The sequence below is a fragment of the Felis catus genome, chromosome B3 (assembly GCF_018350175.1).
Source record: "Felis catus isolate Fca126 chromosome B3, F.catus_Fca126_mat1.0, whole genome shotgun sequence".
NCBI classification, from domain to species: domain Eukaryota; kingdom Metazoa; phylum Chordata; class Mammalia; order Carnivora; family Felidae; genus Felis; species Felis catus.
In genome coordinates this window covers 61,278,043-61,301,297 of record NC_058373.1, presented here as the reverse complement: position 1 = coordinate 61,301,297, position 23,255 = coordinate 61,278,043, and the positions used below count along the sequence as shown (strand labels likewise).

At 51.8% G+C, this 23,255-nt stretch overlaps 1 protein-coding gene across 8 annotated transcripts in view; it reads left to right on the top strand.

Moving 5' to 3' along the window:
• MAPKBP1 (mitogen-activated protein kinase binding protein 1) overlaps nt 1–23,255 on the top strand; it is a 55,668-nt gene that overhangs the window by 29,625 nt on the left and 2,788 nt on the right. For 4 of the 8 annotated variants that reach the window (XM_045059513.1, XM_019832648.3, XM_019832645.3 and 1 more), the window contains 28 exons: nt 8,609–8,671; nt 8,909–8,966; nt 9,730–9,900; nt 10,297–10,434; nt 10,689–10,871; nt 11,106–11,123; nt 11,450–11,610; nt 12,422–12,611; nt 13,191–13,337; nt 13,551–13,726; nt 14,514–14,605; nt 14,876–15,001; nt 15,367–15,437; nt 15,576–15,697; nt 15,993–16,068; nt 16,182–16,293; nt 16,472–16,535; nt 16,795–16,929; nt 17,149–17,285; nt 17,493–17,548; nt 19,447–19,686; nt 20,117–20,283; nt 20,509–20,654; nt 20,758–20,955; nt 21,130–21,214; nt 21,497–21,780; nt 22,003–22,599; nt 23,040–23,125. In XM_045059513.1, the coding sequence (XP_044915448.1) occupies nt 8,609–8,671; nt 8,909–8,966; nt 9,730–9,900; nt 10,297–10,434; nt 10,689–10,871; nt 11,106–11,123; nt 11,450–11,610; nt 12,422–12,611; nt 13,191–13,337; nt 13,551–13,726; nt 14,514–14,605; nt 14,876–15,001; nt 15,367–15,437; nt 15,576–15,697; nt 15,993–16,068; nt 16,182–16,293; nt 16,472–16,535; nt 16,795–16,929; nt 17,149–17,285; nt 17,493–17,548; nt 19,447–19,686; nt 20,117–20,283; nt 20,509–20,654; nt 20,758–20,955; nt 21,130–21,214; nt 21,497–21,780; nt 22,003–22,599; nt 23,040–23,125 (4,099 nt within the window). The remainder of the gene's footprint in view (nt 1–8,608; nt 8,672–8,908; nt 8,967–9,729; nt 9,901–10,296; nt 10,435–10,688; nt 10,872–11,105; nt 11,124–11,449; nt 11,611–12,421; nt 12,612–13,190; nt 13,338–13,550; nt 13,727–14,513; nt 14,606–14,875; nt 15,002–15,366; nt 15,438–15,575; nt 15,698–15,992; nt 16,069–16,181; nt 16,294–16,471; nt 16,536–16,794; nt 16,930–17,148; nt 17,286–17,492; nt 17,549–19,446; nt 19,687–20,116; nt 20,284–20,508; nt 20,655–20,757; nt 20,956–21,129; nt 21,215–21,496; nt 21,781–22,002; nt 22,600–23,039; nt 23,126–23,255) is intronic. The other 4 variants (XM_006932624.5, XM_019832646.3, XM_019832647.3 and 1 more) reach the window with 3 other exon arrangements.

The following is a 23,255-nucleotide window of genomic DNA, read 5'->3' as shown; positions in this document are numbered from 1 at the left end:
TCCCAGCCTGGCATGTGTGCCTGGCAGTCATTAGCCTTCCAGGTGGTATATGGAAGCTTCCCTTCTGTGACATCTAGTAGGTTCCCTCAGTGTGCTTGGCTTGGGCCAGCCCTGGGCAGTGAGTGCCATGATCTACTCCCTGACCTTCTACATTCCTAGAACTTCAAGTTCTCCTTTTGTAAATGGCGTCTTTTTGAATGTTTTCATTTTGCTGTGGGCTAGAGCTCCCTGTTGCTGCTCTGGGGTGTCTGGGGACCACCAAAGTGTATGTGAGCCAAGCAGGCTCTTTCCCTTCTTTTCCTAGCTGGCGAGCCTAACCCCACCCCCACTCTCTAGTTCCTACTGTGCTTGTTGCTCTAGGAGCTGCTCAGGTATCCTAGAAACAAGAAGAAAAACAAAGCTCAGAAAAGTCTCCCAGAGGCCTAGAGGCAAATATCAAACCAAAACAAAGTTTTCTGAAAGGAAATGAAACAGCTCCAAGAGGGTGGGGTGGAGGGGGATGTGTGTCAGGCAGAGGTGGGTGAAGTCTCTGGGCAGAGACCCCTCAGTTTTAGTGGCTCCTGCCTCTCTTCTCCAGAGTCCTCCTCCCTTTGCTGTTCTCTCCACAGAAAGCCTACCCTTCACCTGTCACACTTCCAGCCCCCCTGCTGCAGGAGGCCAAGTGGTCCCCAGATAGCCTCTTTGAGGGATTCAGTTTAGTTGAACATCCATAGTTGACTTGGGCCCCTTCTGGCCTAGTGGAGGATTTAGGGGCTGTAGAGCCCAGCATAGTCCCCATTGCCACGGTGGGAGCCAGTCAGTTCTGAGAATGGCTTTCCCTTGACTGCCAATGCCAAAGTTCAGGGTCTGGCCTGGGTGACTGCTCTGGGCAGGGCAGCTACTGAAGTGGGGGTGTCCTGGAAAGATAACCTGCTCTATCCAGCAGCCCAGAGGAGGACTCTTGGTCGCTTTAACTGGGAAGGAGGAGGGGAAACCTATATTTCCTGAGAAGACCCTCCATTCCCTCAGCCCATATTGGAAGTTATGCTGAGGTCCCCAGCTCCAAAGCATTGGACCAGGTATGAAACCACAAAAATCTCTCCCTGAACTGTGTTCTAGTGGCATCTCAGCTGAAGGAGCACAGAAGTACCTTTGTACTGTCTGTGGCAAGCCCTGAGTGGGGGGTTGCCAGGGAGTGTGTGGGACTATGGAGAGACCAGGTGGCCACGAGAGAAGATGCTTGGACTTTGTGCCCTGGTGGATGTGAGTCTTGTGTGTGAGGGGCACTCACAAGCATCAGTCTCCTCATTGCCAGTCTTCTGGTTGTTCTATAAGTCTCACACCTGAAACTGAGGCCCCTTACTTCTTCCTCAAATGGTTTGGTCATAGATACCTTCATTCATTTGTTCAGCACATATTTGTCGAAAACCTGCTCTGGGCCAGGTGGTATTCCAGGCACAAGGTATATAGCCATGAGTAGAACAGGAAGGGTGACTGTTTTGTGGGGTTTAGGTTCAAGAGGGACAGGCAGACAGTATGCATGTAAACAAATAAATGAGCAAGATAATCACAGAGATGGTAAGTGTTCTGAAGAAAGTAAAGCTGAGTGATGGAAGTAAGTGAGTGATTAGTGGTTTGTGTGGCGGGGGATGGGGCCGGACAAGGGGCTACTTTAAGACTGGGTGGATAAAACTCAGTGGGAGGTAAAATGCAGCTGCTGTCTGAATGACAAAGAGGAATGAACACATGAGGATCTGACACCAGTGTGGACCAGGTGGAGGAAATCTCTAGTGCAAAGGTTCCAGGGAAAGGAGGGACCGACTCACTTGTCTGAGGAGCTGAGCAGTGGCAGTGGTGGCTAGATCACAACGAGTGAGAGAAAGTCAGACACTGCATTTTGACCTGGCTTGTAAGTCTTGCAGCCCACGGAGATTTACCTTTTGTTCCAGAAGGGGATATGTTTAGAGTCCTCTGGGTAGAGAGAAATGCACTGGTAGCTCTACACAGGTAACCATGTTATTCACTGGGTTATTACCATCAAGCCTTTCTCGTGTTTTTGAGGACGGACTTGTAAAATGTCCCAGAACAGAGATGCCAATGGAACTCATGACCTGGCCTAAGAGGATTACTTATTTGGAAGGCATTGGATTGCAAGTGCCTAAAGAGGACCATAACTGAGGATGCCTTCGGAAACACCCTCATTCATTATCTCTTAGAGTAATTAAAGCTATACAATTTTCCAGAGGGACAGTTTATAATTCCATTCCTGGCTGAGGACCCTAATGAATCACTAGTGCCCAGCAGGTCGTGTATGGGATGCCATAATTGGGGTTCCTGTTGTAAGTGCTGACCCCCTGGATAGTGCTTTCCTTGTTAGTGGTGTACCAGAGTACCCTTCCAGAAGACGGACAGCAGCACCATGCTGGGAACTCTGTCCGTTGTCTTCTTCAGTTTCCACAGCAATTCCGTGAGGTAGATATTATTCTTTCTGTTTTACAGATGAAACTGAAGGAAACTGAAGTTCAGAGAAGTTAAGGAATATGCCCAGGATCACACAGTATGCTAGTAGATGGGTCTGCCTGACCCCAGTTTTCTTGTTGTTTCCGCCATCATACTGCTGCCCTCAAGTGTCAGCCCTAAAAGCTTAGGGTAGGGGAGAACCATGCACCTGCCCCAGGTCCCTAGTTCTCAGTTCTGCTAATCAGGAGGTTCCTTGGCTTTGAAATCTGATAGCTACTGACTTAAAGATATAGTCACTCATTCACAAATATTTATTGAGTGCCTATCTTCTAGGCCCTGGGGATGTAAACAAAACAGACAAAAATACCTCCTTCACTGAGCTGGCAATCTAGTGATGCAGATAGATCTCTTCCCTCCCAAAAAGTTAACTTTACAGAATATTACAGGTTGATGTGCGCTTTGGAAAAAGTGTAAGCAGTGAAAGGGAATAGGGAATGGGGGTAGGGTATAAGGTTGTAATGTTCAATAAGGCTAGAGAGTGACATTTTTTTTTTTATTTTTTTTTTCAACGTTTATTTATTTTTGGGACAGAGAGAGACAGAGCATGAACGGGGGAGGGGCAGAGAGAGAGGGAGACACAGAATCGGAAACAGGCTCCAGGCTCTGAGCCATCAGCCCAAAGCCCGACGCGGGGCTCGAACTCACGGACCGTGAGATCGTGACCTGGCTGAAGGCGGACGCTTAACCGACTGCGCCACCCAGGCACCCCTAGAGAGTGACATTTGAGTAGTCTTGAAGAACCTCTTGTCCCTCTGATTTTACCTGGTCTGAAAGAACTTCAAGGCACAGGGTCACTGCTTGAATCTACTGTGTCCTGCTCCCTGTATGTGCTGCTGTGTTCATTGCTTATCCCACGGTTGTTTCATTTCTGCCTTCTGGAGGATGGTTGGTAGGAGGTGGATCCTGTGGGAATGCCTGGCTTTTCATGATGGCAGCAGGCTTGAACCTGTCCAGAGAAGGGGTGTGTTGAGGGCTTGGCCCTTTCTGGTTCAGAGGAGTTCCTGGGCAGTGGGCCCAGCACCTGGTACTGGTGCTCCACCACGTGACTCCTGGGCTGAGGCCCCAGGGGACTGAGGCCTCACTGTCTCCTTGCACCTGCACCCTGGGGTTCTGCATTACAGGACTCAGGCAGGCGGTTGGGCCAGCCCAACCCTTGTCATGGATTCTAGCCAACAGTGCTGCAAGGGCACACATGAAAATGACTGCCTGTTGTGCTGGGCGAGGTCAAGGGCCCAGGAGGCCGGAGGCAGAGGGCCAAAGACTGATGCAAACTGCACCCCACCCTCTTCTTCCCCGCAGATGGGGAGCTTGCTCAAGGTCAGAGAAGACTGAGGTGGCTCCCACATCAGTGTTGTTGGGAGGACCTCAGCCAGTGGGGCTAGTGGGAACCTTGGATGTCTTTGCCAAGTTCTGCCGTCATTTCAGCACCTGCATTATTGTCCCCACAAGTGGAGCTGTGACCATGGAGTTGGTCTCTTTCTTCCTCTATGTTGGGAGGTTTCCATATTTGAATAATTAAAAATTTCAGTTTAGAGGTCTATCTCTTGTCTATCTCTTGCATGTTTCTCTCCTTTGCTTAACTCCTCAATGACGTACCTGAGATTTTTCTAGGCTAATGGTGTGTGTGTGTGTGTGTGTGTGTGTGTGTGTGTGTGTGTGTGTGTGTGTATGGCAGGGGTAGGGGGTGTTAGAGAAGGGAAGGGTTGCCTCACAGTCAGTAATCTTTCTCTCCACATTGTGTTTTTACACACACATGCTGCTCTCTTTCCTTCCCCCACCATGGAGCTGAACTTGCCAGGAGGAGGAAACAAGATGTCGTGGTCAAGCAAGACTCAGAATTTGTGTTTGGTGACTTGGAAAGCATTTTAAGCAGTCCAATGCACTGCCCTTGGAAAGTCACGATGCAGCTTTAGGATGATGGGTTTAAGGGAAAACTCAAAAGCATATCATAGAGCCCTCATCACCTACCTTTTCTGGATTTGGAGTGTGGTCAGCTGGAATATGTGTCGGGTCAGGTTGAGTCAGATCAGCCCTCAGCTGAAGCCCTTTGCCATGGTTTATGTATAGCTATCAGAAAGCTAGGTAACCTGTAACCAGTCAGACTAGAAGTCCCTGCTAGAGAGATGTGCCTCCAGAGACAGGCCTCCTCAGTAGGTTGGCACAGATAATAAGAAAGTTAGAAAACATCGGTTGGGTGGAAAACTTGCTAGGCTTTTCATGATGGTGGCAGGCCAGGGTGTACATATGAGTAAGTGAGTGAGTGAGTGTGTGTGTGTGTGTGTGTGTGTGTGTGTGTGTGTGTGAATTTTTGCACACTGAATAAAGTATTAAAATCCAAATATCTAAATCTATGAACTCGGAACTATAACTGCTATAGTTTTCATCTGCCCTGTTCTGATTTTAAAAAAATTCTGTAGCCCAAATCCTTTTTCCCCTCAAAGTGCCCCACTCTTCTTTCCCTTTTCTCACAGGCTCCTGTCCAAGCACCGCGCATGTTAGGTCAATGTGTTTACCCTTCTCTCACCTTCAACTTCACTTTCCTCTTCTTTCCTCCACTCACTTGCAGTCTGCACTCCTTAGAGCACTGCTTCTGGAGTCCTGACTCTCTTCAGCTTTAGCTGAATGGCCTTGAGCCAGTTACCTCACTGTTCTGATCTCGGTTCTCCATCTGTATAGTGGGGATAATTGTACCAGCATCACAAGGTTGCTGTAAGGATTAGCTAAAACCAGACATCTAGGCTGCTTGGCAGAGTGCCTGCTACTTAGAAAGTGCTTGATAAATGGTAACTCTTATTACTGAGCCCTGCTGCGTGGAGAGCAGAGGACCGGCTACTAAAGGAGTTCATGTTTAAAGTTCATGTTCAGAGTTCACTGAAACTCTTGTGTGGTGCCTCTTAACTTAGCCAGGAGATGTCACTTCCATTTTCTTTCCATGCTTCTGTGCTGCTGTCCTAGACACTTGAGGTGATTTCTCTCCATGTTTCCCCACATCCTTACCTTCTAAGCTTGTTATCCCTTAAATGAATGAAGATGCAGATATTTTCTTCCCCCAAGCTTAATCCTGCTCTCCTTTCTTGGCTGCCTTCCCAGGACAAAAAATAAAGCTTCCTTTGAAGTTTTTACCATTACTGAGGTCCTAACAGGACTTACCTCCATTCTTCCAAAGGAAAAAAACCGACATAGTCTCTTAGCATCTCTTCCCCCACCGCCAGGAGCCCCCTTTCAGCTTCCTTTCCATGCTTAAGGAATAGTAATATTAGCATTTGCCATTTGCTTGGCTCCTACTCTGTGTCAGAAAAAATCATTTAATCTTCACAGAAGTCTGATAAGCTAGATCTGAGTGTCTCCCTTATTATGGGGAAGTAAACAGGAGTGTGCCTTACCCAGGGTCCCAGGGCTGTACACGCCAGAACAAGGGGTAGAACCCTGGTATCTACCTTCAGAGCCCACAGTGCCCCTCTGGCCCCACACTGCCTCTGAGGATCCAGATGTCCTCAGTCCCTCCCTCCATAGAAGACAGGCGGGGTGTGGAGTAGGGAGAGCTGGGCCTACGGATGCCCCAGAAGACCAAGCTAGTGGACCAGGGGAGGCATTCTTCCATTTAATAAGTGGTTTTTGAACAACTGCAATAGGGCAGCCTCTGCTAGGCACAGGAGACAAAGCTGTGAGCAGAACCAGACCCAGTTCTCAGTCTCACGAAATGCACAATCTGGTGGGAGGGTCGTTACAATAAGTGTAAAGTTGCAGCGGTGATAAATGTTACAAAAGATTGATACACTCTACTTGCTACAAGAGCACTTGCTACTGAGGCCATTTGACCTGAGATCTGAAAGAGGACTAAAGATTAACTAGTTGGAAAAGGGAGAGAAGAATGTTCTAGATAATGGAAACAGTTCTTGCAAAGGAGCACAGCAAGTTAAAGAGAGTGAAGGAATGTGGTTGGAACATGGTTCATGGTGAAGCTGAAGGGTGGGCAGGGGTCATACCACCCAGGGCCTTCATGGGCACTTTAAGGAGTTTGGTTTTGGAAGCCCCCCAGGGATGATCGTCCGGGAGTGACATGATCAGATCAGATACTCACGTGTGTTTGATGTAAAGAGCATTGAGAGTCAGGAGACCTGGGAGTCCTGGATCTGCTCTCTATAGGAGTTTTCTGAGCCTAGGTTTCCTCATCTCAAAATCCTGGAGGGTTGGACTCAGTGATGTTTAAAGTCACCTAGCACAGTGCATTTAATTTAAAAAAAAATTCATGTTTATTTATTTTTGAGAGTGAGAGAGAGAGAGAGACAGAGTGTGAGCAGGGTAGGGGCAGAGAGAGACGGAGACAAAGAATCTGAAGAAGGCTCCAGGCCCTGGGCTGTTAGCACAGAGCCCAATGTGGGGCTCAAGCTCATGAGCCTTGAGATCATGACCTGAGCCAAAGTTGGATGCTTAACTGACTGAGCCACCCAGGCGCTCTGCACAGTGCATTTAATTCCTTCCATCCTTCCTTCCAGCTCTAAGGTTCTATGAGTCTGTTTTGCAGGAATTAGGTTCCCTGTATCCTGGACTGCCCGTAACAGAAGCTAGGCAAGTGTGCATGGATGTGTGTGTGTGTGTGTGTGTGTGTGTGTGTGTGTGTGTGTATGTGTGTGTGTGTTTGGGAACAGGGGAGAAAGAGTGATGCGGCACAGAGTTTCCAAGGGCCTTTGACTTTTGTCATATATTTCAATCCCTATGACATGGCATTGCACAAGGGAAGCAGGAGACTAGAGATTGGTATAAAGAGAGAAAGGAGAAAGGAATGAAGAAAAGGGAACAAGGTAAGATGAGGAGATGGGGAGAGAAGGAGAAAGCAAACAGCGAGGATTGATTTGGGGAAGGGGTCAGAAGAGAAGATGATGTGACTCAGGAATTCCAAGGCTTCGTTGCTCAGCCTGGCAGTTCTGGGCATATCTAGTACCTCAGAGATTCTGGTGACCCCAGAGATTACTTGTAGAATTTGCATATTGAAGTGGTTTGTGGAGCCTAACGTGCCAGGCACTCACTAGCAGCCTGTACTTGCCTTTGCTTCAAGTTTTAGCAGGCATTGGAGTTCCTATTAAACAAGGTTGGGTCTGGGGGATGTCACCCGCTGCTCAGTGTCTCCCCGTGTAGCAGGCTTCAGGCTTGCTCCTGTCAGCTACTTACAGTACTCATGAAGTAGTAAGGTGGAAGGGGCAGCGGGCCCAGGCCTGCTGACAGTCAAGGAGCCTAAGAGAGAGCACTGCCTGCCTATGGCTTCGGGCTTCCTGCTTTGACTCCTGTCACCTGGCCTCCTCTCTGGAACTGCCTCTGGAAAGTCAGTCTGAACCTGATGCCGTCCAACCTTGCTGCCTGGTCAGAGAGGGTACTCTCACCCTTCTCTGCACAGCAGGCAGGCGGGCGGAGTTCCAGATTGTCTTCTGGCAGTCTGGAGTGCCCTTCTCGGGCTCTTTACCACAGGGGATTCTCAGGGCTGGGCACAGGAGTTCTGAGGCACTGAACAGGCCTCCCCAGGCCTTCTTGGGCTCTCTCTGCCCCTCCTTCTAGTCTTACTGAGCCTTCCAGCAGCTCTGGCCTCCTGCCTCCCACCTCCTTCCTCATCTGGCACGTAGAGAGTATGGGGCCAGCTCCTGCCGGGTACACATGTGGGCTCGCACATGAGAGGCCTTACCCCTCCTTGGAACACAAACTCTTGTCATACATGTGGCTCTAAGCCTGTAAACTGGCTGCTGCTGTGCTCAAATCACGTGTACTCTTCCCTCCTGCACCCCTTCCTGGGCTCCGTGTAAGGGCTGTGGGAAGGCCTGTGTCCTTGCTGCCCTTTGTGGGTATGGCCAGAGATGTTACTGGTATTTGGGGACCTGGTGGGATAGGCTTCCAGGGAGCCTTCCCCCTCATGCGGCTGCAGAGATAGGCCCTTGTGAGTGGGGAAGGGAGGCAAGAAGAGGTTGCCAGAAAGCAGTTGCCCTCAGTAGCAAGCAGAGCCCCTCTCAGCTTGCCCTCCACAGCTCCCTGTGCTGAGTGACGGGAATTCCCAGGTGGCCTGGGTGCCTCCGAGGGGAGCTGTGGCTTGGAGCTAAGCCTGTTGTCTCCCTTATCTCCTCAGGTGTGTGGTCGTGCTGTTCAGTCCCCGGAAACACAAACAGCACCACATCCTCAACAGTTCCAGGTAAATGGGGCTGGGCCCTCAGGGAGCACCTCCATTTCCTGGGAGTTGTGAAAAGGGCACTGTCTGGGGTCTTTGAGGGTCTGAGGACTGGGACCTGGTTGGGCCCAGGATCCGATAGCAAAATGCCACCATGTGTGCCATTAGTGTCTGCTCACCTTGCCTCTTGAGGGGACTCTGGGGGAGCCAGGTTTAGGCCAGGCTGTCAGTGCCCCTCTGAGCCTGCCTCATATCCTGCAGGAAAACCATCACTGCCCTGGCCTTCTCTCCTGATGGCAAGTACCTGGTCACTGGAGAGGTGAGTGAGGAACGGGGGCTGTAGTCCTCTGAGGTGGGCGGGTGGCCTGGCCTCAGCAGAGAGCTACAATCCTAGGCCTCGTCAGGGCTGCTGGCACTTTGGCTTCCTGAACAGATGCTAAATCCTAGTCTTTGCTCTGCCTGAAAACAGTGGTTCTTAAACCTTAGTGAGAATCACCTGGTTTGCTTGGTGAAGTACACATTGTCAGGCCTGCCCCCAGGGTTTCTGACTTTATAGGTCCGAGATGGGACCCCAAAATTTACGTTTCTAACGAGTTGCCTGGTGCAGATTCTGCTGGTTTGGGAAGCAGGCTTTGAAAAAAAAAAACCACTGCCTTAAAATATTCCTTATCTCCAGAGGCCCCCTGCTGGGCACATGCGGGATGCCTCTGTGTTCTCAGGCTTACAGGGAGGCAGATGAGGCAGAAATAGGCATGAGTGGTAGTGGTTCTCAACCCTGGAGACCCATCAAGAATCACTCAAGGAGTTTTGAACAAATACAGAGGTGCACACCCTGACACAGATATTGAACAAAATCTGGGCTGTTTTCTTCCTGATGATCATTGTCCTGAGATATTTATCATGTTTTTTAAAATACCTTTGCCCCATAATAGTGCTCTCCTCTTGACTCTTGGCCAGGGGTCATTAGAGAGATTTTATTGAGTAGCTGGGGGGGGGGGGCGGGGGATGAGAACCCCCACCCTGAAAGGCTTGGGGCGTCTGTATGCCTCTGGCCCTCACTTCCAGTTCTTGCTTCCCTGCAGAGTGGGCACATGCCTGCCGTCCGGGTTTGGGACGTGGCTGAGCATAGCCAGGTGGCGGAGCTGCAGGAGCATAAATATGGTGTGGCTTGTGTGGCCTTCTCCCCTAGCGCCAAGTACATTGTCTCCGTGGGCTACCAGCATGACATGATTGTCAATGTCTGGGCCTGGAAGGTGAGTAGACTGGGCGGGCTGGCCTGACAGCCTCATGAGAGTTCATGGACCAGTCAGGGAGCCAGGAAGCTGCTGATCTGAACCCCTTCATTCTACTCTGCTAATCTCAGTCTCCTTCTAGAAAATAGCCTGAAGCAGAAAAGAAAAACTGTGTAGCCAGGTGTGTTGGTAGAAAGGGGCTAGCTTTATGCCTTTGAGGATCTACAGAGGGAATGAATCTCTTCAGCTCCTCTAGAGAGAAATTCTTCTCTCTCCCTTCTTTTTCTGACCAAAAAATCTTGGAAAGGAGCCCTTTTTAAGTACAAATCCTATCTCACCCCTCCTTCTTCCTCTAAACCTCTTTCTTCTTAGCCCCAAGAGGCAGAATTTTGATTCTTCCTTTGGCTTTCCCTCCAGAAAAACATTGTGGTGGCCTCCAATAAGGTGTCCAGTCGGGTGACAGCAGTGTCCTTCTCTGAAGATTGCAGCTACTTTGTCACTGCAGGCAACCGGCACATCAAATTCTGGTACCTCGATGACAGTAAGACCTCAAAGGTGAGCTGCTGAGGCTGGAAGTGGCCCAGAGCCAGGGCCTGCTCAGCCCACCCCAGGAGACCCTGTTCACTTGGGCCCCTCTCTGCTTACCGAGCGGCCATACAGAAGTTCTGGGTGAGCCAGATGCTGTCCGGGCCAAGGAGTAGTCTCAAAGAGTGAGGGGGCCTTGCTGCTTCCCCTCCTTCTCCCCAGGGTCTAGTTTGCAGGGGCAGGCTCTGGGGTGGACAGGTGGCAACTGTGGTGTGTCTCCACAGGTGAACGCCACTGTGCCCCTGCTGGGCCGCTCAGGGCTGCTGGGGGAGCTGCGAAACAACCTGTTCACTGATGTGGCCTGTGGCCGAGGGAAGAAGGCCGACAGCACCTTTTGCATCACGTCCTCAGGGCTGCTGTGCGAGTTCAGCGATCGGAGGCTTTTGGATAAGTGGGTGGAGCTGAGAGTAAGCACCTCTGTCCCAATGGGTAGGGGCTGCCCGTGTGTAAGCTCAGGGGAGATCTGATGCCTCTGGCTCCATACCAGGGTCTAGGCCCTCACGCATGCAGGAGGGGACCCCAGGAGAGAGAAGCTTGTGGGAGCCAGAGCTTGGCCTAGTTCCAGCCCTTGGAGATCTCTATAACTGCCTCCTCTCTGCTTTCTCTTTCCATCTTTCTTTCCTCTGCTTCCCTCTTCTCAGAATACAGACAGCTTCACAGTAAGTGGTACCTAGACCCTCCTGTCTTTCTCATGCTGTTTCTTTCTCTTTGCTGGGCTTTTCCTTCTTTGTCCTCTTTGCCAAAACTTCTCGTGCCTTAGAAGGGTCCCTGACTCCCATCCCCCAATTGCACGTGGCTGTAGGCCCTCTGGCCACCTGCTGCTGGAGGGAGGGGTATCTCTAGATGACAGCTGAGGGGCTCAGGCCAGAGCTGCTGGGGAGCTTTTTCCTCGCCTCTGCCTTGGCTGGTCCTTCCTCTTGGCAGGTGACTCTTGAGGAGGGGTTGGGCAGGTGACCCTTGCTGACCTGAGCCCTTCTGCCTGCAGACTACTGTGGCCCACTGCATCTCTGTGAGCCAAGACTACATCTTCTGTGGCTGTGCTGATGGCACCGTGCGCCTCTTCAACCCCTCTAACCTGCACTTTCTCAGCACGCTGCCCCGTCCCCACGCCCTGGGGACAGACATTGCCAGCGTCACTGAGGCCAGGTGAGCTGTGTGGGCCCCCTGCCTCCATTCAGAGCCTCACCTTGGGCCCAGCCTTCCCTGGCTGTGCTTCAGGAGTCAAACTGAGGAGTGTATCAGTGCCCCCATGATTGCCAGCACCACCTCTGTAGACCAGCAGATTTGGGCTTATTGATACTAGTTGCAACCGAGGAGGCTGCACACCGTGGGAAACCGGCGAGTGTCTTAGGAAGGGGGGAGGGTAGGTAGGGCTTATCGTAAGATTTGGGCTTGTATTAGATGATTTTAGGAATGGTTCAAGGTGTTGAAGTTTTGCTCTGGTTAGATGCTGTCAGGAAGTACAGGCAATTCTACAATTGGACTTCTTAATCATTTTTATCTAAAAGGTGGAAGGGAAGATACGGGGCTAAAGCTGTAATTGGTAAAGAAGTAGCGTTCAGTCATGATAGATGGGAATGGAAATGTACGGTCATTTTGTGGTTTATACAGTGACGTGTGTTTATCCGTCCTCAGACACAATTATAGAGGGGTCTTGTTTTTGTTCTGTTCCATCATGGCCGCAGAGGTACCTTGTCTGACTTTCGTGTTCTCTGACACTGTGTTCATCACGAGAACACCGAGGTCCAACAACTAGTGCCAGGTCAGGGGTCACCTCCTGGCTGACAGCTGTCAGAGACCTTTTTCTTTCTCAGGCAGCTGCCCCCTGCAGGTGTGGAGAGGGCTCCTCGTGCTCCCTCTGCTCCTTCCTTTGTTCTTTGGCTTCTGTGTTCATTCTTTTTAGTCCTCCATTTCATCAGCTCCTCACTCACTGTTTGCCCTGTCCTCTTCCCCACAGTCGCCTCTTCTCTGGAGTGGCCAATGCCAGGTATCCAGACACCATTGCCTTGACTTTTGATCCTACTAATCAGTGGCTGTCTTGTGTATACAACGACCACAGCATTTATGTTTGGGATGTGAGGGACCCCAAGAAAGTGGGCAAGGTGTACTCAGCTCTGTATCATTCCTCCTGCGTCTGGAGTGTGGAGGTATGTGGGCTGGGCTGGCTTGGGACTGACCAGGTTTGCTGGGGTACCATTGTGGGGCAGGAGGTGGGGATCCCTGAGGATGCCTTCATATTCCTGCTGCCTCCTTTTTTCTCCAGCAACATCCCTGTGTATCCACATATCTTCATGGGTTCTGAGGATTGAGCTTGAATTTTACTGCTTATGTATCTCAGGCTTCTTCCATTGTATCCCTGTCTATCCCCAGCTTTGCCTCATCCTGGGCTGGGTGATCTTGGACAAGTTACTGAAATTGACTGAACCTCAGTTTCCTCAACTGTAAACTGGTGTACCTGATTACTCCAGTTGTCCTAAGGATTAAATGAAATGATATAAGCGGGAGATGTTGAAGAGTGCCTGGAACATAGTGGGAGCTTTGTTAAGGTTTTTGCCCTTAGTGATAATACAGAGTATCTAATAGTTATGGCTTGCTTCCTATGTGACAAACACTGGGCTAAGTCTTGGCCAGCATCCTCTCTTTAATCGCATTCCCTTCCATCTCCTTGGGCAGGTAAAGGACTGCCCCCTACATGGAGATCTGACTTTGTTCCCTCTGCCCCTCAGGTCTACCCTGAAGTGAAGGACAGTAACCAGGCCTGCCTGCCCCCAAGTTCCTTTATCACCTGTTCCTCAGACAATACCATCCGCCTGTGGAACACAGAGAGCTCCGGGGTACACGGCTCCACCCTGCACCGAAACATCCTCAGCAATGTGAGCCCTGAGGCCTTAGGGCATCTATTCCCTACTTAATGCCCCCATCCCCTCAGCCTTCACACCCCCTTCTCAGGAACTGGGTCCCTTCCAGCTCTGGTTTGGCTGGGCTCTTTGAGCCAGGGGTTTATCTTGTCCAGCATTCTTCTCCCTTTGCAGCTGTACTGGGTCAGGCCTGCCTAATTCACCTGCTATTCTGACATGCTCCCCTAGGACCTCATTAAGATCATCTATGTGGATGGGAACACTCAGGCCCTGCTGGACACCGAGCTGCCCGGAGGAGACAAAGCTGATGGGTCCCTGATGGATCCCCGTGTGGGCATCCGCTCTGTGTGTATCAGCCCCAACGGACAGCATCTAGCTTCTGGGGACCGTGTAGGCACGCTCAGGTAATGCCAGGCCTGGAGTGGTACTGACTGCCTCCCACGGCACAGGCCGAGGGAGTTAGGTCCTGAAGGACAGAGCTTTAGAAAAATTGGCTCTGAAAGATTGGGGAACAAGATGTCTATATACATGAAAAGATAGTAACTTTAAATGAAGAAACCCAGCAGAAACCATCCTAACCAAGTGAGTAAACTTAACATCCTCATGTCAACCTCATGAAGCCCATAATATGTGCTAAGATGGACATAGCATGGTTTCTGTGGTATTCTTGCCCCAAATGCATAAACTCAGTTCAATCATGGGAAAACATCAAGCAGACTAAAACTGAGGTATGTAGGACAGAGTAGTCAATACTTTTCTAAAGAGTGTTGAAGAGTGATCAATACTCCTCAAAAGCATCAAGGTCATGAATGATAAGGAAAGACTGAAGAACTGTCACCAACTACAGGTGATAAGGAGAAACAACAATTAAATGCAATTTGGACTCTTGATAGGATCTTGGATCCAGAAAAAAGGCTTTGTGGAAAAACTGGTGAAATTCAAATAAAATCCTTAATTAATTAATTAATTAATTAATACTACTGTACTAATGTAAATTTCCTGCTTCTGGTATTTGAACTGCCGTTAATATGAAAATTCTCCATACTCATTGCAATTTTTCTCTAAACCTAAAAGTTCAAAAATAAATAAAAATACAATTTTAAAAACAGGTTAGAGGGAAGGTATAGCAGAGAATGGAGGGTGAGCCTCTCCTCTGGTAGCCTGTCAACACCCTCTTCCCTCTCTTTGCAGAGTGCACGAGCTGCAGTCCCTGAGTGAGATGCTAAAGGTGGAGGCCCATGACTCAGAAATTCTATGCCTGGAGTACTCTAAGCCAGACACAGGTAAGAAGGATGCCTGGGATCTAGCCCAGAACGGCACAGGGCCCCTCCAGTCCTGCTAGTGCCACTTATGTCCATCCTGGCTCTTGGATGCGGGACTGAACGTCGTTTGAATCACTTGGTATTGCAGGTTTAGAGGAGGACAGCTCCATGCCTGCTGCATGGTTCACTTGGCTCAGAGTTATGGGGCTCAGTTCCTGTGGTCCTTTTGCCGGGCACACATAGGGGTTTGCTCTGGGCACTCATGGGCTGATAGAGTTCTTTCAACCCCAGGTCTGAAGCTGTTGGCGTCAGCGAGCCGGGATCGGCTCATCCATGTGCTAGATGCTGGCCGTGAATATAGCCTGCAGCAGACGTTGGACGAGCACTCATCCTCCATCACTGCTGTCAAGTTTGCAGGTGGGGGCAGGGCAGTTGAGACACATCTTGCCACCTACCACCAGTATCCTCCACCCCTATCTCCTGCCTCCATGAGAAGGGTGTGCCAGTCGCAAGGATGTGTGGGACAGCAATTGGGAGGCCTGGAGCTGGATGGGAAGACAGGTGGAATGTCGACTATCAGTCTAGGTGACTGTGAGCCAACCAGGTTGGCTGAGGACAGAGAGAACAGAAAGCTGAGGTTTGGAGGAAGTGTCCTGATTTAATTGGTTGTCCTGGTCGTGTGGAATAGTTCAGCAGTGGGGCAGTATGGAGGGAAGGCAGAGGAAGGGCTGGCCCCCTTGTGGTGAGAGCTGTGGTAATAGCTAGGCCCCCCTCCTCCATAGCCAGCGATGGGCAAGTCCGCATGATCAGCTGTGGAGCAGACAAGAGCATCTACTTCCGAACTGCACAGAAGGTGAGGGTATGGGGCTTCCCTGAACAGGGCAGTGGTTGGGGAATCTCAGTTGTTCCCTGAGCTGAGATTGCAAGAGGTGAAGGGAGGCGAAAGCCGGGCTCTCTGGGCCTAGTGAGCCCACATGTTCTACCCCTTCAGTCTGGAGATGGAGTACAGTTTACACGGACGCACCACGTGGTACGGAAGACGACCCTCTATGATATGGATGTGGAGCCCAGCTGGAAGTACACGGCCATCGGCTGCCAGGACCGAAATATTCGGTGGGCGTCCCCTTCTCAAACCATCTAACCACCTTCCTTTGTGACCTCCACCCATGTGACCTGAGGGGTCAGCTTTAAGCAGCTGTCTCCCCATTTCTGTCTTTTTGTCTAGGACTTTGTACCCCTTGAGCCTGTAGAAAGAGCACTTTGCCTTACCCAAGAGGTGGTAGCCTCTTTGGTGTTGGGGAGTGGCTCTCAGAGAGAACAGGGCTGGGACTGAATGCTGGGGTCTCTGTCATCCAGGTGTGCTTGATTGTGGCCTCTTCTTCATGTGAACAAAAGTGTTTCTTTACAGGATCTTCAACATCAGCAGTGGGAAGCAGAAGAAGCTGTTTAAAGGATCACAGGGTGAGGACGGCACTCTCATTAAGGTAAGGGCCCAGCAGGATGGGCTCTGGACCAGAGAAAGGAAGGACAGGGGTAGTGGGTGGAAAGGGACTGGTGCTTCCCTTGTCCTCTGCCAGCTGTGTGTCCCACTCCTCAGGTGCAGACAGACCCCTCAGGGATCTATATCGCCACCAGCTGTTCTGACAAGAACCTCTCCATTTTTGACTTCTCCTCAGGCGAGTGTGTGGCCACCATGTTTGGCCACTCAGGTAAGTGTTTCCCCAATAATCTACGGCTGGAACTTTACTCTTTCCTCCTTTAGTTTCTGGGGACCTAGCAGAGCTACTCGCCCCACCCCTCCCACCAACCATTGACCTCCACTGTTGGGACAGAAGCTTGGTGGGGACTTTAGAGTGGCTCATAGGCCGTATTCTTTGTTCCTCACAGAGATTGTCACTGGCATGAAGTTTAGTAATGACTGCAAACATCTCATCTCTGTGTCAGGGGACAGGTGAGCAGAAGCCAGCTTCCCTGAGACACAGATTTTTCCTCTGTGCCACACATATACCCAGCTCCCTCCCCTCTTTTCACATCAGTGATGTCTCTGGGAAGTAGGGCTGAGCAGGGGTCTCTCTTGGCTGGGCCTGATGTGGTGCGAGAGGGTGGCCCTGGTCTTCTTGACAGCCCATGAGGAAGGGGAACTAGTGGTGTGCTACCTACTCCAGGCCCTACCCTACCCCTCCCTCACCCAACTCTGTGGCTCTATCCAGCTGTATATTTGTGTGGCGCCTGAGCTCTGAGATGACCATCAGCATGAGGCAGCGTCTGGCTGAGCTGCGCCAGCGTCAGCGAGGGGGCAAGCCACAAGGACCATCTTCTCCCCAAAGGGCTGCGGGTCCCAACCGGTGAGAACAGAGTATGGTTATGGGCGAGTGGTGGGTGGGCATCTAGACTGCTTGCTGTGATCTCCGTGCTACTCCTTTCTGCTCTGGACTTGACATTCACCTGTACCTCCCAACTCCTGTACCCCCCCAACACACATTTCTTACCTGAAGACCCATAAAGGTTGGCCTCTACCTGCATTGAGTCTCCTCTCTCCATGACCTTCCTTGTCTTGGACTTAGGCATGAGGCCCCATCGATGCTGTCTCCTGGACCAGCTCTGTCATCAGACAGTGACAAGGAGGGAGAAGATGAAGGCACTGAAGAAGAAGAACTGCCAGCCCTGCCTATCCTTGCCAAGGGTACCAAGAAAGAGCCAGGTGTGTGAAAGTCTCATGTAGGGCCAGAGAGGCACCAGTTGGCACAGTAGGGCCAGATATGCCCTTTCTGGTACTGTGGGGGTGAGATCAGGGTGAGCTGAGGAAGTCAGAGCATCACTGTGGCCACACAGGTATGGGCTGATGTGGAGCCAGGGCTCTGGGTGGGTGGGCTGGAGATACTCTCTCTGACTGCCTGTCTCTGTCTAGCCTCAGTGCCTGGCCCAGTCCTGCCCCGAAGCCTGTCCCACTGGGAGATGAGTCGGGTGAGTCACCATTGTTATAATGCCCTTCCAAGGTTATAAGAGGCAGAGGAAGGTGAAAGTGGGCTCTCTAGGCCTGCCCACATGCTGCACCCCTTGAGTTTAAGAAAGGGCCTTGTGGGAGAGTCTGAGCAGCTTGACTAGTCCCAGGTTACAGATGATGAAGCCTAGGGGTCTCCTTCCTGCAGTCTGGGGGGGGGTTGGCCCGCAGGGGTGAGTCGCCACTAGAAGAAGTGCTCCACTTGTTCAGCTGTCTGGAGGCCTGGGAGTAAACATGAACAAAGAACAGGTTGAGGTGGGGAGTAGAAAAGGGGTGTCCAAGCCAAACTGTTAGAACTGCAAGAGGGGCTCCTGGGTGGCTCAGTTGGTTAAGAGTCCAACTCTTGATTTCGGCTCAGGTCACGATCTCATGGTTCATGGGTTCGAGCCCTGTGTCGGGCTCTCTGCTGTCACTGTGGATCCTGGTTCGGATCCTTTATCTATCTTTCTTTCTGCCCCCCACCCTCTCAAAAATAAATGAACATTAAAAAAAAAAAAACTGAAATTCAAGAAAATCAAAGATGCAAAGAATAGAAATCTGGAGAAACTAGTTTTTTTTTATATACATATATAATTTATTGTCAAATTAGTTTCCATACAACACCCAGTGCTCATCCCAACAAGTGCTTTCCTCAGTGCCCATCACCCACTTTTCCCTCTTCCCCAGCCCCTATCAACCCTCAGTTTGTTCTCAGTATTTAAGAATATTTTATGGTTTGCCTCCCTCCCTCTCTGTAACTTCCCCCCCCCGCTTCCCCTCTCCATGGTCTTCTGTTAAGTTTCTCAAGATCCACATATGAGTGAAAATATATGGTATCTGTCTTTCTCTGACTACTTTTTTCACTTAGTATGATACCCTCCAGTTGCATCCACATTGCTGCAAATGGCCAGATTTCATTCTTTATTATTGCCAAATAGTATTCCGTTGTATATATAAACCGCATCTTCCTTATCCATTCATCAGTTGACGGACATTTAGGCTCTTTCCATAATTTGGCTATTGTTGAAAGTGCTGCTATAAACACTGGGGTACATGTGCCCCTATGCATCAGCACTCCTGTATCGCTTGGGTAAATTCCTAGCAGTGCTATTTCTGGGTCATAGGGTAGTTCTGTTTTTCATTTTTTGAGGAACCTCCACACACTATTTTCCAGAGCATGGAGGAACTAGTTTTAAAGACCCCACGTTAGGAGGTAAGCTCAGAACTTCCAGAGTAGTTATTTGGAGGGAAAGGGCTGTGAGAGGACTGGGCAGCTACTTCAGGGCAGCCAGAGGCGGATACAGACTTTCTGAGCAAGCCCCACAGCAACCCAGCCCTCACTTGGGCCACATCAAGACTTCAAGGGGCAGCGCCTTCATTGTTAGCAGCAGCTCCATGGAGTAATAGTGGCATGGTGCCTCTGGTGCCTTCTGACCAGGCCAGGGGCTCAAGGCTGGACTACTGGTTTGTCCTTGGTGCTGTGAATGGACTTAGAACTGTCTTCTGAGTAAGGGATTTTGTAGAGATTCCCAGCTCCAAGGTGTCCATGACACTGGGCGAAGGCTGAGACTAGAACATCTAAGACAGGACGTAGAGTAAAGCTAAGAACACGAATTCTGGACCCAGACTACCTGAGCTGTAACCTGCAGGCAGGCCCTTACTGTCTGTGGGACTATACAGGTTACCTAAGTCCCCTGTGTTTCAGTTTTCCCATCTGTAAAAATGCGGAGAATACTACTACTGACTTCATAAGGTGGTTGTGGGGATTAAGTGAGCGAACACATGTAAATAAAATGCCTGGCACACAGTAAGTGATATATGAGTGTTCACTGATACTATTGTATGGTGGTTGCTAACTTCCCCCTCCTCTGCCCCACACCAGGCACAGGAGACGGTGGAGTTCCTGGCCCCAGCTCCTGTGGCCAATCAAGGACCCAGAAGAAGGAGCCGCTGGGCTCAGCCAGGCGTCGAGCTGAGTGTCCGCTCCATGCTGGACCTGCGGCAGCTGGAGACACTGGCCCCAAGCCCTCGAGACCCTAGCCAAGACTTGCTGGCCATGACCCCATCTTGCCCTGGGAAACATGGTCAGCAGGTCCCTCCTGAGACCTCACATGCTAGCCAGGTGAGCCAGCTTTCTCCCAGCAACCTAGAGATCTCCAAGCAGCCTTGGGCAGCCTTATGCCAACAGCTGGGGCCTGAGCACTGGGCCATCTATGCTTGCTCTGCTCCTGTGGCACATTGGTAGCCTGGACTGCAAAGGTTCAGGCTGGCTAGGCTGTGTGGTGTGGTGATTGGGGTGGTACCCTTTGCCCTGGGCCAGGTTTCTTCAAGGGCTCATGATATTAAGTGGTGGCTGAAGGTTGACAGCCTGGAGTGTGACAGAATATTGTTATTCCAGAAGCTCAAGAACAGTAGCTGGAGCTATCCTCAGAGTTGGAATATTCAGCTTCCCCCAGAACTTACACACACCAAATCCTTGCCCACCTCCACCTCTTTTCTCAGACCTTTTCTCGTGTCAGCATCCTCAGTAATGCCCCTTTGTGTGTTCCCAGAATGAAAAGCCCCCTCGGCATCAGGCTTCCCAACCCTGTTCCTGCCCCCACATTATTCGATTGTTGTCCCAAGAGGAAGGGGTCTTTGCCCAAGATCTGGAGCCTGCACCCATCGAAGATGGTATTGTCTACCCGGAGCCGAGTGACAGTCCCACCCTGGATACCAGGCAAGGGTCCTTCCCTCATCAGACTTCAGAGGCGACGCAGTCTTCCCTTCCTGTGCATTCTTTATATGGGAGGGCTGGCCCAGGATACTCAGGGCTTCCCTGCCACTTCGCCCCTGCCTCATCCCCAGTCCCACTCACAGGTCGGGGAGAAGGAAGCCAGATGTCTGGTGGGGCTGCTCACCCCTGCTAACTTCCTCTTCTTTCCCCTGCTGGCCCTCCTGAAAGTGAGTTCCAGGTGCAGGCTCCAGCCCGAGGGACCCTGGGAAGAGTGTATCCAGGCAGCAGGGCTTCCGAGAAGCACAGCCCTGACAGTGCCTGCTCTGTGGATTATAGTAGCAGCCGCCTTTCCAGCCCTGAGCACCCCAACGAAGGTGAGGCTGCAGCTTTGAGGGAGGTCAGTGGACTGAGGTGGGAGTGGAGGTTCTGGCGACAGGTTGGTGCAGCATGATGCTTCTGTCCCTTCCCCACATCCAGACTCTGAGAGCACGGAGCCCCTGAGTGTGGATGGCATTTCCTCAGACCTTGAAGAGCCAGCCGAGGGTGATGAAGAAGAGGAGGAAGAAGAGGGAGGCACTGGCTCCTATGGGCTACAGGAAGGCAGTCCCCATACTCCAGACCAGGAGCAGTTTCTAAAACAGCACTTTGAGACTCTGGCCAATGGGGCTGCTCCAGGTGTGGTCAGAGGGCCAGTATGTGGTCACTGTAGTCTTCTCTCCTTCCCTCCTTCCCTCCTTGCCTGGATGAGAGGGAGGGTACAAGGGTAGGCCATGCCCTGGGTTACCTTCTAGGGGAGGCAGAATCTGGCACCAGGGCTTGCTTCACTTCATAATTTCTGTCACCCGGCAGGGGGCCCAGTCCGGGTACCAGAGAGGACAGAGTCTCGGAGCATCTCTTCACGATTCCTGTTGCAAGTGCAGACCCCCCCACACAGGTACCTCTCCCCACAGCAGCTCTTACTCTCCTACAAGGAGCTCTGGCTCACTTGACCCCCCGGCCCTCCCCAGAGGGCCAGTCCTGGCTCTGGGGCAGCATGCCACCCTCCTCTCTCCAAGGCTGCTGTCTTCCCATGCTCAACAGTATGTTGCACTCCCAAGTTTGGGACAACTGGCCTGCTGGCTTTGTGCCATTCCTTCTCTCCCAGTGCTTCTCCTCATGTTGGCAAAGGGGACTCCTAAGCCTCCTCTGGGCCTTCTTCCACATTTCCTCCCTGTAGGGAACTGTCTCCATCTTCCTCAAGCCTGGCGCTGCCATCGAGACCAGTCCAGATGCTGCAGGCTTCGGGTGAGCAGCTGAGAGGCAGTGGTGCCAGTCCTCCAGGAGCACCCCCAGAGGCAGAGCCCTCCCCTGGAAATGGTGGCCCCCAGCAAGCAGTTCCTGTGCTTTTGCCACGACGCCGTCTCAACCCGGATAGCAGCTGGTCTCCCAAGAGAGTGACTGCAGCCAGCCCCTTGGGTGGGCTCCAGAAAGCCCAGTCTGTGCAGAGCCTGGTGCCACAAGGTGAGGAGCCTGGTGGGCTCAACTCCAGGGTGTGGGGAGTGTGGAGCGCATGAGCATGCTAGAGGAAGGAGGGCCTGATTTAGCTCTGATGTGTCACTGTGCTTGCCACTGGGTGTCCCTTAGTGGGTATGTGTGGGGCATAGCAACTCTTAGGGAGCTGAGTCTTTGCACCTGGGATGTCTTCCTCACCACCTGACCTGTATATCTCTGTCTTCTCTGCAGATGAGGCCCCTCCACCAGGTCCATTGCTCTTACGGGAGATGGAAGCCCACGCGGGCCTGCGCTCCCTGCCACAGGCTGATGGCCGTCTTTCTCAGCCTCACTCCTACCAGAACCCCACCACCAGTTCCATGGCCAAGATCTCCCGCAGCATCTCTGTTGGGGAGAACTTGGGGCTGGCAGCCGAACCTCAAGCTCCTGCTCCCATTAGAGTCTCACCGCTCAGCAAGCTAGCCCTGCCCAGCCGGGCTCACCTGGTCCTGGACATTCCAAAGCCACTGCCTGATCGTCCTACCCTGGCCACCTTCTCACCTGTTACCAAGGGCCGGGCCCCTGGTGAGGTGGACTGGCCTGGCTCCCCAGCAGGCCTGGGAAAGGCTCACAGTACATCTGAGAGGCGGGCCTGTTTGGGGGAGGGTGCCCCTCCCAAGCCTAGGACAGAGTGCCAGGCTCAGCCTGGGCCCAACAGCCCCTGTGGCCAGCAACTGCCGGTCAGCCCCCTCTTCCGAGGCCCTGAGAACTTGCAGTCCCCAACCCCTGAGAAGACTCCCAGCCCCATGGAATGCACCAGGCCAGGGGCAGCCCTGAGCCAGGACTCAGGTGTGCACAGCTCTCCAGCTCTCATCTCCTGCCCCATCCTCTTTGTCCTGTCTCTGCTGTCTCCTCTCTGGCTCCATCCCATTTCTGTGCATCCAGCCTCTGGTGTTTTTGTCCTGTCTGCCCCTGTCTCAGTCCATAAGTCACACCCCTGATGGTGACACACTCCTGCCAATCTTCATGATCTCCTTGTGACCCATTTGCCCCTTCAATGCTTCTGGCCCCTGGGGCTGGGGCTGGCCCTCCTCTCTGGACCTCGCTTTCTGTGTGGTATTTGGGGGAGGGGCGTTGTTGGGGAGGAAAGAGGCAAGAAAAGGGACAGTGGGCAAGTGGCGGTGGTGTGATCCTACAGGTAGGCCTCTCCTGCAATCAGTGACCTCTGGGTGGGAGGCCTGAAAGGGCAGCTTTGCTGGGCATAACTGAGTTGTATCTGTCCCTCCCAGAACCAGCAGTGAGCCTGGAGCAGTGCGAACAACTTGTGGCAGAGCTCCAGGGCAACGTACGCCAGGCTGTGCGGCTCTACCACTTGGTACGTGTTGGGCACCTACCGTGGGGGGAGACAGAGTGCTAGCTGTGTATCCAGAACAACCATGCTAAGGCTCTTCCACTGACAGATGGGTGGAGCAATCAAGAACATTCTGGGCAGAGTAGCTGAGGGA